At 43.1% G+C, this 15,873-nt stretch overlaps 1 protein-coding gene across 2 annotated transcripts in view; it reads right to left on the bottom strand.

Annotated features, from left to right (window-relative positions):
• Positions 1-877: 877 nt before the first annotated feature.
• Positions 878-15,873, bottom strand: part of LOC107110220 (regucalcin-like) — a 30,309-nt gene continuing 15,313 nt past the window's right edge. Inside the window, exons 3-8 of one of the 2 annotated variants that reach the window (XM_015410969.1) lie at positions 15,505-15,670; positions 12,389-12,571; positions 9,779-9,994; positions 6,022-6,153; positions 3,193-3,347; positions 878-1,146 (exon numbers count right to left, since the gene is read on the bottom strand). In XM_015410969.1, the coding sequence (XP_015266455.1) occupies positions 1,096-1,146; positions 3,193-3,347; positions 6,022-6,153; positions 9,779-9,994; positions 12,389-12,571; positions 15,505-15,667 (900 nt within the window). In that variant the 5' untranslated portion in view covers positions 15,668-15,670 and the 3' untranslated portion in view covers positions 878-1,095. Of the gene's footprint in view, positions 1,147-3,192; positions 3,348-6,021; positions 6,154-9,778; positions 9,995-12,388; positions 12,572-15,504; positions 15,741-15,873 lie in introns of those variants that run through there. The other variant, XM_015410970.1, reaches the window with a different exon arrangement.

Raw genomic sequence — 15,873 nt, 5'->3', positions numbered from 1 at the left:
ACATTTTAATTAGTCAAAGTGGTCAGATAAATTTTAAAAACTTCTGTACTTTAAAAAAAAGACTTTCAGGCTTTTGAGTGTTCTGGATACAGCTGTCATCAAGTACAGACAGAATCACATGTTGCTGTGACAGAACAGATGCTTTCTAGAAAATGAAACAAGGGCAGAGTTCCTTACACTGCTAAGAACATTTTCCCTGTTGTCTCTTATAGGTTCTAATTATGAGATCTGGAAGGCTATCTATTGCTTCGACAGATCAACCTACCTAGATCTCCTAATTAGACGTTTTTCTTATGTAAATGGGCTAGTTTGGTGTAGTGCTTAAGTGTGTGGACTCTAATCTGGAGGAACCAGGTTTGATTCCCCACTCCTCCACATGCAGCTGCTGGATGACCTTGGGCAAGCCATAGTTCTGCCAGAGGTGCTCTTGAAAAGAGCAGTTTCTGTCAGAGCTCTCTCAGCCCCACCTACTTCACAGGGTGTCTGTTGTGGGGAGGGGAAGGGAAAGGAGTTTGTAAGCCGCTCTGAGACTCCAAGTGAAGGGCGGGGTATAAGTCATTGTTTCTCCAAGCTAAAGAGCCCCGAGCGCTTTAACCTTTCTTCATAGGGAAAGTGTTCCAACCCTTTTATCATTCTAGTTACCCTTTTCTGTGCTTTTCCCAATGCTATAATATCCTTTCTGAGGTGTGGTGACCAATTCTGCACACAGTATTCCAAATGAGGTCGCACCATCTATTTGTACAGGGACATTATGATACTGGCTGATTTGTTTTCAATTCTCTTCCTAATAATCCGCAGCATAGTGTTGGCTTTTTTGTTGTTGTTGAGGGGGATACACAGAATACCAAAATACTACATGAACCATTTAATTCCTGTTACTGTTTTTTATTTTGTCAACATTTTTGGCACCAACCAAAAGATTTCTAAATATAGGCAAAAATCTTCTACAGGTTTGCTTAGTCCTGTTAATAGTTGCATGCACAACTGCAACTATCTAGAAAAAAAGAAAGTTGTGCAACTTTAAAATCTTCATGTAATCCATATTCTGTTCTTCTTCTTCATTGATTCTGCCTGACTTGCTTTTAGCACAAACAATTAACCAGCAAAGTAGTACTGGGGTATTCCTTTCACACCCAATCCTGTTACCTGTTTAGGAAAAAGGAACAGGTCATTAGTTTGTTTTCTTCAGAGTAGATGCTGCACGAGTCACTGTAGCCTGCCCCCTGATTTTCTACAGTGGGAGAGCAGTCACAGGCTTGAACCTCCACTGTGTTGTGTGAAATGATTCCGTCACTCCCTGGCCTTTGTGTCAGGCGATCCCAAATGGTTGGTGATTGAGAGAAAAGGAAAGGTAGGTAGAAAATGTATTGTATTTGGCCACAGGCCTTCACAATCTGAAATCATTTATAATAAAATGTACTTACAGATATAACAATAAAATACATCAATAAAATATGGCAATATAAAACATGTTATCTAAGATTTAGTCAGCTTTAAAATCTGATAATTTCTAACAAACTAACTAGCAGCAGCTGTATCAGTTGATACCTTCCTAGTTGCTACATTTGCTCTTATTTTCCTGGCAGCTAGAGAAAAAAGTGCCATCCTGTTGGAAACAAAAGGATATGTATCTGACAACATAAAGATTTATCAGAGTCCAAAAGAGGATGGAGACCAGACAATATATTGGCGAGAAATATTTCCCTTGGTTCCGAGTATAAAGGACAATTTGAAAAATAATGTGGCAGGCAGGTCATCAATCGAGGTTCCACAGATGCATATACGCTGATCTACAGGGTGTTTTTTTTAATCGTCCAAGCAGCATCTCAGTTCTCATTGACTGGAAACGTAATGATGAGAATGCTACCCTGAGCTTATAAACTGTAATTTCAGTCAAATAACACACTCTGAGATCATCTTTTTTGATGGTTTTGTACCACGGAGAAAATTTTGATTTACTGATTAAAAAATTGCCTATTAGGGCATCTTCTTTATAAATCCATTTCCTTAGATCGACATTGCTTACCGAGGACTGCAATAATTCATCTGGAATAGTATATTCAGATGCAACATTATTAAGGAAAGCCTGCTGGGTTTTGTCCATGTTTTGCATCAATTGATAGCTCAAACTGCTGAAGGAACCAGGGTTTATTGGGAAAACATGACACTGAATGACACTGATGGCGCTACTTGCATACACAACATTCCAGTGGCAGTGCTGCCTGATGCTGCCAGGCAAAATGTGTGCCTGACCCTTCTCTGCTGCTCTACAGGGAGAAGGATTCAAACTGTGAAGATGCCTGCTTCCAGGATCACATCTTGCTCCTCTGCTGCTGCCTGATGCTGCATCTCGGACTCCCCACCCCCACTGCTTTTATATTCTGCTTGATCCCCAGAGCATCTTATACTCCTTCTATCAGGGATTCCCAAATTCTTGTGAAATCCCTCTTGTGAGACTTTAGGTAAAGGTAAAGGTTCCCCTGCTCGAAAGCCAGTCGAATCCGACTCTAGGGTTGCGGTGCTCATCTCCGTTTCAAAGCCGAAGAGCCAGCGCAGTCCGAAGACGTTTCCGTGGTCATGTGGCCGGCATGACTAAACACCAAGGCGCACGGAACGCTGTTACCTTCCCACCGAAGTGGACCCTATTTATCTACTTGCAATTTCTTGCTTTCGAACTGCTAAGTTGGCAGGAGCTCACTCCATCATGCGGCACCCGGGTCTCGAACTGCTGAACTACTGACCTTCCACAGCCTGCAGTTCAGCGTCTTAACCACTTGAGCCACCGCAGCTCCTGTAATTCACTTTAGGACTTTAGGAACACAGTAAAACAGGTTTGGGGAGGATTGGAGGAATTATGGGAGGGGACTAGGGGGTGCATGAAAGCACCTCAGTGCTGTCGGGGGATTGGAAGCGGGGGGGGGGGATCAAAATAGCATTCAATCTGGGGCAAACAACCAGTGTGGAAAATGCCTTTTCTCGCCTCACCTTGCCCTACAAAACAAAACATAGCCCAGTGCAAGAAGAGTCTGACTCCTTTGCAGTGAACTATTGAGAAAATTAGAGGGGGGGGGGAATTCAAGTAGCACAGGGTTCACATTTTGCTACCTTTAACCCTAGGCCAGAAGACTTAATTTTTTTTTATACCCATCCAATGGTTCAATCCATTTTGTGAGGGAAACAATATCTGTTTACCTTGAAAATCTCCCCAGCCTGAGGTTCCTTTGCTAAGGCTGCGCTGTTCAGTCCATCATAGGCAGAAGTGATGTACATTTCAGAATAGTCTTTCCCTCCAAAGCAGCAAGATGTGATCCTGGAAACAGGCATCTTCACAGTTTGAATTCTTCTCCCTGTAGACCAATAAAGAAAGGTTAGACAGAGACATTTTGCCTGAATAACTTGTAACAAATAATGATTGATCGAGATATATATTGGTAATAGCACAGTATGGGTCAGGGTATAACTGAGATTACAACCAAAGTATCTCCTACCTAAAGCTAATTTTTCTTGTGACTTTCTCATTATTTTGGCATGGAAAAAGAGCTAAGCCTTTAACATAACATCCTGCACTGACGACTGTTGTTGAATATGGTTGTTCATTTAACACTCTCTCTTCTTAGCAACCAAAATGAATTTGCTTATTGATTCTAGCTTCAAAAGAGAGCCGGTGAATTGATGGAAAACTGGCCATCACCGTGACAGATATCAAATTAGTTAAATAAAACTGCTCCTGGATTATTTTAGACAGGAGTGTTACTTCTCCTATACAGCTCGATTGAAGTCCTGTAGCACCTCAGAGACCAACAAAGTTTTCAGGATATGAGCTTTCAAGACCCAAAGCTCCCTTTTGTCAGATATCTTTTGTCTTTAGGCATAATATCCAGTCATTTGCATTTGGTAAGAAAGATGATAACAGTTTGTACCTGTGCAAGTCTCTTCATGAGGCTGATAAATTTCCCATACATTTTACTAGGGGAAAGGGTCCTGTTTGCAGACTGGACTTTTAACTGTGTCCTGTTGATTTTGGTTGGTTGGTAGCCTTTTTCAGACATTACATGTGAGGGTATACCAGCTGGGTGAACTGAGAGCATTTTGCGGCCTATGATCTTCCTGATATGCTGGGGTTACCAGATACCCTCTTTTTTAGAGGACACGTCCTCTTTTATTGGTTTCCATCTTCTTTTGGGCTCTTTTTAAAAACTGATGAAAATGTCCTCTTTTTTGGGTTGAAAGGTTAGAAATATTCCTAGTTATTAGCAATTATCACATCTTAATTATCACAGCTGGTAGAATGAGCTCCCAGAAGACCTCAGGGCCCTGTGGGACCTTTTGCAGTTCTACAGGGCCTACAAGATGGAGCTCTTTCACCAGGCCTTTAGTTAAGGAGCCACACCTCACACACGAAGGCCCTGTGCCCAATACCACCACCAACAGCCTGAGCTTTGCCGATTCTAACATCAAGTACTGACTACATTTACTAAAATGTTGGTGCTGCTACTCTGCTTTCGCCATCACCATTTAAATTGTTTACTAGCACCTTAGGTTGTGTTTTTAAGCCTTTATCTATATCGATTTAGCGATGGCATTTTATATATGCTGCTCTGAGTCTGCTTCGATGGGGAGGGCGGGGTATAAATCAAATAAAAATAAAAAATAAAATAGTAGGGGTATTTAAAACGAAATTTGTCATTGTGATAACTTCTTTTAAGTAGTTAGTTGGGAAATATGTCCCTTTTTTTTGCTTTTCAAAATATGGTAACTCTATGATATGCACAGGCACCATTTTGTTTGAATAGGGCACCAAGTATATTTAAGCTGAAAATTCATATGGTGCTCTATTCTGATTAAATGGAAACCACATGTATTGGGAGGACCACAGGTGGCATACTACCCTAGCACATAAAGTTCAATTCCCCCAGACATAACATCCAAAAAAGGTTGGTGTGAAGCTTCAAGTCGTACACATTTAACAAAGTCAATATAAACAGCACACACACGGCTGCTTTGAGCTGACAGCATGGCACATAACAGCCCTTCTTTCTGATAAACAAACCTTGATAGCTCAGGGTCAGATTATGTTGTTATAGCATAAATGCTAAACCAGAATGTGTTAGGGAAACAAACATGCTTTGAAAACCACACACTGGTATAAAAGGTGTATGGGTACTGTGTGAGCACCATAGGGTTGCCAGCCTCCAGGTGGCACCTGGAGATCTTCTGCTATTACAGCTGATCTCCAGATGACAGAGATCCGTTCCCCTGGAGAAAATGGCTGCTCTGGAGGCAAGGCCGCTATGGCATTATACCCTGCTGAGGTCGGTTCCCTCCCCAAACCCACCCTCCCCAGCCTCCACCCCCGAAACTTCCAGGTATTTCCCAATCCAGAGCTGGAAATCCTAGAGCACTGGCAGCTTGTGATTCACAAGGGTTAACTGCTGTATGCCACAAGGGGGGAGGAGTGTTTCTGGTAATGTGTAAACTGGAATAGACCTAGGCTTGCCAAGTCCCCCCGGGGGGCAGGGAAACCCCCACCCCAGAGGCCCGTTCCCTGCCGCCGGCGGATCGGGCCCCGGGGGGGACTCCACCCCGATGTGCACGTCACCCGGAAGTGACGCGGGCACGCTGGGGGCGGGGCCACAGTTATCCGAGGGAAAACTCTATGGTTTTCCCTCAGATGGTCGTGGCCCCTCCCCCAGCGTGCCCGGTGTGGTCGCGTCACTTCCGGGTGACGGGGTTGCGGTGCGCGCACGTGCTCCAGGAACAAGCCGGGAGCCCCCCGCTCCAGCAGCAGGTAAGACTTGGCAACCCTAAATAGACCCACTCTAGGAAAAGGTGGATTGACTATCCAGGAGTGCATTCAAAAGCTACTGTGGGCTCATCAACGGACAAGTATTTCAAGACATTTCATGAACATTTTAAAATATGTCCTGAATAAATGCAAAGGCCACATCCAATGAAAATGCAGTCTGTAAACACTCCCCACATTTGGTTCAGATAAATACAGACTTCTCATTAATCTTTTACCTGTCTCAGGGTCAATACGGATCACTCGTCCACCATCAATGCAGGCCACCCAAAGTTTCCCTTCCACATCAATACACATCCCATCAGGCATTGCTTCCTCCTTTTCCATCTTGTACACTGTTCTGCAGTCACCTGCAGAAGGAATAACACATTCAGTGTGCTTGGGCTGTGTGACTGAAACATTGCCCCCTTTATCAATTCACTGTATATTTTAAAGAACAAAAACACCTCAGATCAGATCTATTCTCTAAGAATTTAGATACTTTCCCCCTGTACCTTGCCTTCTGAGAGGAATCTGGTCATGAGTTTACAGACTAATTACTGTGAATGTTTATGGCTTGGCCTAAAAGAGGCACTTGAAAAGAGTTATGGCCTTTTTTGGTTGTGGATGTTTCTTCAATCAGACCTAATTGTTAGGAAGTTATTTTCTAATAGGTGGGAGATCTGTAACCGCACAGAGACTACTGGTGGAGGTGGAGGCACACTACTACAGCCCATTTCTATGGTGTCCAGCAAATGCCAGCCCTCAGGGGGCAGCCAGGCAGGGCACACGCCACGCAGTCTTGGTGTGGCTGCTCCTTCCCCTTCCCCCACCCTCTTTTCGCCTCTCTTTCTCTCTTTGTATGAAGCACTTCCTTCCTCCCCATTTATTACTTTATTTATAAAATCTTCATCTGTTATGATGTAATTAAATGGACATTTATTCATTTACCGCTGTGGTTGTGGTTACAATGCTCTGTTTGGTTTAATGTCATCTATCTCTTTTGTATTCATTTATCTTGGTATTATTTATTTGGCAGGGTCCGCCGCCCCCATTTTTTACTGTTTTCTTATTCATTTATTAAAACACTTATATCATCCCACGTTTCCTCTTGTTTAGGACACAATTTAAGGTTTATAGAGACTTGTTTGATACTTAGGGTTTGTGATGTCATTATAATCAGGTTGTTTGTATGTTTTGGCACGTGTTTGACATTTTTGGTTGGTTCCAGGTTTTCACAGCCCTAATCCTATTGCATTGTTTATTGAATGTCTCAGTAGGAAAGGCAGACAGTAAATAACATAAATAAATATTTACCTCTCGACTTCCGGTTTATGGCGACATGCAGGCAGACGCATCTCCCGAAGCCGAGCAAGGCCAGTAGGCCAACAACGAACTGTGAGTCGGGTTGAAGCGAGTATGAAGAATTAAAAAGAAAGCTGCCCCCCTTAAAGAGCGATGCGAAGCGAGCGGGGGAGGGGCCCCTCCCATATGCATGAACAAAAACACGGAATAAAGAGGGGTGGTGGAAAATTTCGTTTGAAACTGCTTTCAGAGACTTACCAGAGCGCAGATAAGCATTTGGGAGAATATCAGAGACTTTAGCAACTTTTTGATAAGTAAACAAATCCTAAAAGATGGTGGGGAAGAAACGGGAGAAAGAAAAACTTTTGAAAGCGAAACTAGTGGGTAGTCCTCGAACGGAGGAGACCACTGAGCTTTCAAGAATGTTGGCAGATTCCTTGTGCCCTCTGCTGGATGAGATGACCAGTATTAAGCAACAACTGCCAGTAATTGGTCAGAGTTTGGCTTCACAGCAGCTACAATTAACTCAATAATTAAAAGCAATGGAGCAAATGGGGGAGAAGGTGAAGGAGAAGGTGAAGAAAAATAATCTGCCTGGGGAAATAGTAGTCAGATTTTCGAAGAGACTAGTGAGAGACTCTATTTTGAAAGCAACTACGGGAACTCCCTTGAAAATTGGGGACAACGACATCAGGATTTTAAAAGATATTCCATTTGACATAAGAAAGAAGAGAAAGAATTATAAAGAACTAATCCTATTTTTACAAACAAAGGGCATCAGTTATAGATGGTTAATCCCAGAATGTGTCATTTTCAAACTACACGATAAAAAAGAAAAGATTGACTCTGTTCTTAAGGCACGTGAATTACTGCAAACACAGCTCGGGGAACCAGCTGAGGACAAGAAGGAAGAAGAAGAAAGCAAATCCGATGGCAAGTTAGGCTCGTGGTCTTCGGACGAGGACTCACCCTCTGAAAAGGGGGGGCTGCCCCCAAAACTGCATATAAATTAAGGATTAGAAAAGAGAAGAATAAATAGTGGCTGAAAGACTCTGATTTGTACCTGAAAACTCTGAAATGATTTTGGGATGCTCAGGGGTTTTCTTTAAGCAGTTAAATGAATAGTTAAAAGATAATTAACCTGGCATAGCCGACTATGTTCATTGTTTTAATAGCTTTTTAAAACTAACATTGAGTTAAGATGATGTATTGATCTCCTACTCTTGGGTTTTTAGTTATTAGTGGGTCTTTTTTCTTTCTCCCTTAGATGTAGTTCCCCTCCCTATATTCTCGGTTGTAGTTTGTAGTCTGCAAAAAATCAATAAAAATTCCCCTCAGGGGGATCCAAAATAAATAAATAAATAAATATTTACCTCTCAATGCTTGGAAAGGGTTTCACCCCTTCTACTAAAAGGAACCCCACAGATGTGTGAGTAGGTATTTAAAAAACCAGCAGGTGGCAGCATTTGGAAAGGACAGGAAAGACTTGCGTGAACAGCTGAAAAGGAGGCTTTTTGGGTTGCAAGATCTCTTTCTCTCTGTCATCTATCTATCTGTTCTGCCAGATGTTGAATCTGCTTCTAGTAGGAGTCCCTTCTTACATCTGCCTGAATATTTGTAAATAAAGCAGATATTGGGCACACAGTGTGTGAATGCTCGCTCATCCAAAGGAAGTTATACCCTGGAGTTTTTCATTGCTTGAAAAAGTGAGGAGTGCATAAGAATGCCATGGAAAATATGGGTCACCTGTCTCTAACAGTGGGGCTCCTACATTACCATGCAACTCCAGTGCTGGAACATTCCTTATTACTGCAAGTACCATGGCTAAGCTGCCCGATTAAACTGGTCTCTCTGTCGTACAGCCCTTGAAAGCACAGGACATCTATCTGGGGGAGGGGGGATGTGGTGACACTGAATGTAGCATCTCATTAGGTAAGTCTTCATGAGTTCAGACTGTATTTTTATATATGGGGGAAATGCAGAACTGTTCGATATATTGTAGCCAGCTTGGAAAGTAAATTTCAAGTTCCTCGGTTTAAAAATATATATATATGGTTGTTTAATTCATAAGAAGAGGCAAAGTAAATGATAAATCTGCCCACTCCAAACTCATTGTTACTACAAGTCCCTTCCCACCCACCCCCGGTTTGGTTAAAAAAAATTGCTTTGTGTCAATAATTAAAGAAAAACATAGTATGCCAGCTGACACATTGTAGAAAGAATAAAGGTTGCACTGAAAATTGCCCTACTGATTTACTATGGATTATTCATTGACCGTGCAAATCCTAAACCCTTCTAAATCTAGGATTGCCAGTTCAGGGTTGGAGAGCTGAGCCTGGAGAGGGTGGAATTTGGGGACAGGAGGGACCTTAGTGGGCTATAATGCAGTAGAATGCCTCGGAGTCCACCCTCCAAAGCTCTGTAGACTGCAGACTCTGTTGATCCGTTTAATGATGCTAGCTCTGGGTTTGGAAATACCTAGAGATTTGGAGGTGGAGCCTGAAGAGGGCAAGGTTTGGGGAGGGGAGGGACCTCAGCAGGGTAAAACGCCATTCAGGCAACCCTCCAAAGCAGCCATTCTATCCAGGCCCCACCAGGAGGTTGGCAAGCCTATCTCAGTGGAATTAGAAGGGGGTATCCCTGTTTAGGATTGCACCGGTAGTCACTGTAATATGAAGAAAGAACGGGTACCGATTCGTCCTGTGCACTCGTCGTAGCTGTAAGCATGCACAGCATAAGCCAGGCTATCGATGTGGAAGAAAGTTCTGTGATCTAGTGACCAGTCCAGACCATTTGAGATATCCACGTGATCTAACTGCTTCACAACACTGCAGTCAGGGAAAAGAGTGTAAAGAGCCCCTTGGTGCCTTGCTCTCACACCAGGAGCAGTCTCTTCTGCCATGGTACCTAGAGAACGAGAAGCAGAAGCAGATAAGAGGCCCTGAAGTGCTGAACAAAGAATGTAACCATGGCCAGAGGTCATTTCGGGGGGGAATTATAAAGAACTAATCCTATTTTTACAAACAAATGGCATCAGTTATAGATGCCGGGGAGGAACGCGGGGGAACACAGTTCCCCCGAGTGAGGGGCGGGGGGCGGGGCACATGATGAAGCCCCGCCCCCTGCTTCTGGCCGCCCTGCTTCCAGCCCTCATTCAGCCAGGAGGAGGCAGGAGAAGAGGGAGGGTAAGTTGCTTCCTCCCCGCCTCTCCCCACCCCTGCCTGCCTGGGGACAGGGAGGGCCTTGGCGGGGCTTCCTCGCACTTCCGCCGGCCTTGCAGGTCCACCGCCGGGCCCCTGATGTCAGGGTGTGTGGCATATGCTAATGAGTTATGCTAATGAGTTCCCCTAGCTCTTTTTCTACGAAATGACCCCTGACCATGGCCATTGCTCTCTGTCATGCTTGCTGAGTTTCCCTAGGGGCCTTTAATAAGGAACTTCGTTAAAAGCCTTTTGACTAACCAAGTATGTATTAGTTGTTGTGGATCTTCCGGGCTGTATGGCCATGGTCTTGGCATTGTAGAACCTGACGTTTTGCCAGCAGCTGTGGCTGGCATCCGCAGAGGTATAATACAGAAAGATGGAGTACTCTGTGTCAAGGTGAGAAGAAAAATGGTAGGCAGGTAATTTATATCTACTCAGGAAGGTGGGGTAGGGCTGAGTCATTATCTTGTAGAAGTTCCCCAGGCTTTGAACATGTTAATGGAGGAGCTTTCCTAAGGAGGTCAGGTCCTACAATGCAATGCCAAGACCACAGCCATACAGCCCAGAAAATCTACAACAATTAATGAACTCCAGTCATGAAAGCCTTCGACAACCTATCAAGTATGTATTGCCTACCAGATTGTTCCTGTTAACATGCCTGCAGAACTCAAAGGACTCTAAAAAATCAGTGAAGAAAAACCCATACTGATTCTTCTTCGCCAAGGCTTCTTCTGCTGTATAAATTGGATATTACTGCCCATGTTTGGTGTAGTGGTTAAGAGCACGGACTCTAATCTGGGAGAACCAGGTTTGATTCCCCACTCTTCCATATGCAGCTGCTGGTGTGACCTTGGGCCAGTCATAAGTTCTTTCAGAGCTGTTCTCTCAAGGACCGTTCTCAAGAGAGCTCTCTCTGCCCCACCTGCCTCACAGGGTGTCTGTTGTGGGGAGAGGAAGGGAAAGGAGATTGTAAAATGCTCTGCAACTCCTTCGGGTAGTGAAGGGCGGGGTATAAATCCAATCTCTTCTTCTTCGTGTTACAAACATAGCATAACATTCCAGAATAAAAAAGAGCAAGAGTTCAGTAGTACCTTAAAGACTAACAAAATTTGTGACAGGGGGTGAGCTTTCTTGAGTCACTGCTCAGTTCCACAATACTGTTTAGAAATTATTTCCCCCCCCCTCCACCAGTTTATTATGGACAGAAGTTAGGACAAGAGATTTGACATTGCATAGATCTCCCACCCTGTTCCTCTTGCTGATCTTTTCTTTTTAAATTGTGTAACAGTAACTACCTTCCAATCCTATTGTAAAGAGGCTAATTAAAGTGATGCATTACTTATTAAAAGTTTAGCAATTTCATATTTATAATCATTACAAAACTTCTGGAGAACGCTATCTGGCTGCAGTGATATTTGGTGGTTGTTTTTTTCTTTTTACTTTTCAGTAAGAAAACCTTTTCATCCTCATTAGTAGTTAACCATTTCCTATAGTGCTTATTTTAAGGCACTTACTGTGTAGTTATCTGAAGAACAGAGAAAGAGAAAAATGTGCTCTGTTTATATCTGGGTGTGGATATTTATTAGAGTCTGTTCTTATCAAAGTCTCCTTTAGTACACTAAATTTTTCAGAAATCATATAATAAATCATTTAATCATATAATAATCTAGAGATGAAAAATTAAGATTATTGTTTCATTATTGATAGCCTAGTTATTACATCTGAACTTATTATGTCTGAATAATCCTCAAGAGGGACTATATATAAACAGTATTTCACCTTATCCAAACTACAGAACATCCCAAACTTGTTGCTGATATTCTTTGCATAAACAAGATTGTTTTGTGCTGCCAATAATAATTTGAAACATATTTTCATAGTAGGAATCAGAGGCTGATACTATGTATGTATTGCATTCTACTACACAGCAATCATTTTATTAAACCCTTTAACGCTAACCACAAGTTTTGCTTGTAAAAACAGATTATGCACATTATTGGATACTATAGTTTCATCAGTTCCATTGAATTATGTAGATTCATTCCCCCATGGGAAACTCATTAGGAACAGGCAAATTGAAGACACGTATTTATATTACCTGCAAAAAAATTCCCTTGTGGATCCACTTTTCCATCATTAAATCGGTTGTTCAGTTTATCTAATTCCTGCTCAGAAATAGTAACAACTTTCCGATTTTTCCAGTTCAAAAAGGCAAAGCTGGTTCCTAGAGCAATCACATAGCCTCCACTCTTGCGAAGGGCCACTGAGCCAACACGAGCATCTGCGGGTAGGAAAGAAATTGGTGTGGTTCAAATTCAGGGGAAGCCAGGACAATTTGCACTATGTACCATGTGGCCAAGGGCTTACATTTAGAAGCAAAGTCTATTTTTCTGATTCCTTTACTAATGGAGAGGGGCTGTGACTCAGAGCATCTGCTTGGCATACAGAAGGTCCCAGACTCATTCTCTGACATCTCCAGCTGAAAGGATCTGGCAGTAGGTGATGTGAAAGGCCTCTGCCTGAGACCCTGGAGAGATGCTGCCAGTCTGAGTAGACAATACTGACTTTGATGGACCAAGGGTTTGATTCAGTATAAAGCAGCTTCATGGGTTCAGTGCTTTTTTTTTGGGGGGGGGGTCACTATCCACACAGCAGGAAGACTAATGAGGCTGGCAGGCAGCTGCTGCTGCCTTACAAAACAAGTTTGGATGGGTGTGTCTGTATTGTCATAGTCAGAACTGCAGACTTACAGCTTTAAAGGGCTCAAGATCCATGTACTATCATTTCCCGAGGGGAGAAGGCAGCCAATCCTTCGGGAGGCTTTCTTCTTCAAAAGAAGGCCAGTAGCTGTAACTCTACAAGAGATGTGCCCTATTCTTTGACAGTGATACAGTACCAACAAATACATGCAATGTCAATTAATAATATGGTTGAGATTACCATGCCCTGGGAGAACTCCAAATAAACCCCATCCAAGAAAGATAAAGGTTGACGTTTGCAGACTGAATGTGAACTGGCAAATGCACGTTCCAGGAATACAACAATGAGAAAGAATACACACAAGTGAAACAGCCATTACAGATCAAATGCTTCATGAAGGGCTCTAATCTACAGGGTCCAGGCCCCAGTTCAAAATATATTCCTATTGTGACCAAAGCACATCACGCTACCCAGCTATATGTCACAGCTGATCACCAGAGAGCACTTCCACACTGCTAGTACCATGACAATGAAGAGGCTAGCAAGTACTCAGCACCAGCAGTTTGCAAGTACATGGGACGAAGAGGAAGGAAGACAAAAGCAGACATAGGGAGATATAGAGATATATATTGTTGCCAGCTCCAGGTTGGGAAATACTTGGAGATTTGGGGGATGGAGCCTGAGGAGGCCGGGGTTTGTGGAGGGGAGGGCCTTCTGTGGGGTATAATGCCATAGAGTCCAGCTTCCCAAAGCAGACATTTTCTCCAGGTGAACGGACCTCTGTTGCCTGGAGTAATCCCAGGAGTTCTCCAGACACCACCTGGAGGTTGGCAACCCTAAGGAAAGCATGGTGGCTTCCTGTACTTACTGATGTTTAACAAATTGTGGAAGTGCAACAGATGTGGTCTTTTTACATTACCACCTAATTCCCTGGACCGAGAGGCTCTGGGGCAGTTGTAACAATGTTCCACCTTGAACTGCCTAAAGTTTCTGAACCAGCAAGCCAGTGAGCCCAATAGCATCCTGCACTATAAAGATTACCATATGACAGGAAACTAGACAGTGAGGACTGATGTGGCGCATTATGTTCCATGTGTGACGGAAGCAGATACATGGAAACTATTTCCCACACTCTCTGCATTATTAAAGTAACTTGATGACTCTGTAAAGCAATGTAATATAAACCGGATCAGCCCTGGTTAGTACTTGTATGGGAGACCACCATGGAAATCCAGGATCACTAGACAGAGGAAGGCAATGGCAAACCACCTCTGTTAGTCTCTTGCCCTGAAACCTTAAGGGGTCACTGTAAGTCGCTGTGATTTGACAACACTTTACACACACACTGTGAGGCAAAGCACCCCTGGTCTCCCCCTCAAGGGGGAGGAGTAATAGTGGGCCTGGTCCATCTTGCAGGTGTTATTAATTGGTATCCTGGCCATGATTGGCATGATTAGCTGTAGCCTGTTGAAGAGAGGGAGGAGAATCAGGGGGGATGAGGTAATTTTTCTAGAGGTTTCTCCTAAGAATGTGTTCTGATTGGATGTCATCATCACCTGAGGTTGCTGGACCAAAAACTATAATTGATAGGGTTGCCAGGTCTTACCTGGCTGCTGGTGGGGGGGCTCCAGCCTGGATTCCTGGAGCTTCTGGCATGCGTGCAAAGCGCACACACTGTAATGACATCACCTGGAAGTGATGTCATTGCGCTGGGCACATCATGCTCTAGCATTTGGCCAAATTCTCTAGCATTTCGCCAAATGCCAGAGCGTCCCCTCTGCGACATGCCTAGAGTGAAGACATTACCACTGGGTGATGTCATCGCACTGGGCATGTCAGGTGCAACGGGGTTCTTTGGGGGCAGGGCTCTCCCAGACGGATTGGGGCTCCTGAAAGTGGGGGAAAACCCCACCTCCATCAGGGGAATGGCAACCCTAATAATTGAACTAAGGCCCAAAATAAGAGAGACTAGTTCAGTTCCTGTTGGGCTAGAGGCCTGAACAATGACCTGCTTGAATTGCAATTGCTAGCATTGTACAGAACACTTGAGCTTTGGCCTCTGATTCTGGAATGTAAGGTTTGTGCCGTCTAATGCAAATCCAAAGAGTGTGAGACAGTTGAGCTCATTTTCTTATTTGCTGGCTGTGTGGTTTTGGAGTAATGTGCTGGCTATAGAATAAACTTTCTTAATACAAATTTATAAATCTTTTAAAAAAATCTTTATACATCTTTTTTTTAAAATAAACAACGCTTTGGTTACTTATGTGCAACTGGCCTGGGAACCCACAGGGTTCAGCCTTGGACTGCTTGACACACACCAATGCACACATACAACGTATGCCTGCCTTGCCACAAATAGCTCTGTGTAAAAATCAAAGATTTATTACTTCCACGACTTAGATCATTATGTGCCTTGTCATTATTTTAGAGAAACTGTAATTATAATTGACAACAAGTAATTTATCCAATTCCAAAAACAGCTACAAGTACTGTTAGAAAAAGCAAGTTTCTTACCCACAGACACACACTGAATTTCATTGGTGACTGAGTTCCAGCGGCAAACTTTCTGCGAATTGATATCCACATATACAAGAGAATTCTCCCTTTCCTCCCATACTGGGCACTCTCCCATCCTGTTCTTTTCCTTCACTATAGACTCAATCTTAATGGAACACATTGTCTACGAGACAGAAAACTGTCAGCATGATACAAAATTCCATTTCAACTGAAAACATTACCAATATTCACTGGTGAAGTGGCCTAGAATGAAGAGGCAGGAATATATTTAAAGCAGAAAAGAGTAAAACATATTTCTATGATAGTCACTATCTACGAGTATGAAAGGATATTTTCCTTCATATATGCCAATTTAAATACATCTTA

The sequence above is a fragment of the Gekko japonicus genome, unplaced genomic scaffold, assembly GCF_001447785.1.
Source record: "Gekko japonicus isolate JY-2015 unplaced genomic scaffold, Gekko_japonicus_V1.1 scaffold244, whole genome shotgun sequence".
Classification (NCBI taxonomy): Eukaryota; Metazoa; Chordata; class Lepidosauria; order Squamata; family Gekkonidae; genus Gekko; species Gekko japonicus.
The sequence above is the reverse complement of the archived record's forward strand: the minus strand, read 5'-3'. Positions and strand labels throughout refer to the sequence as shown.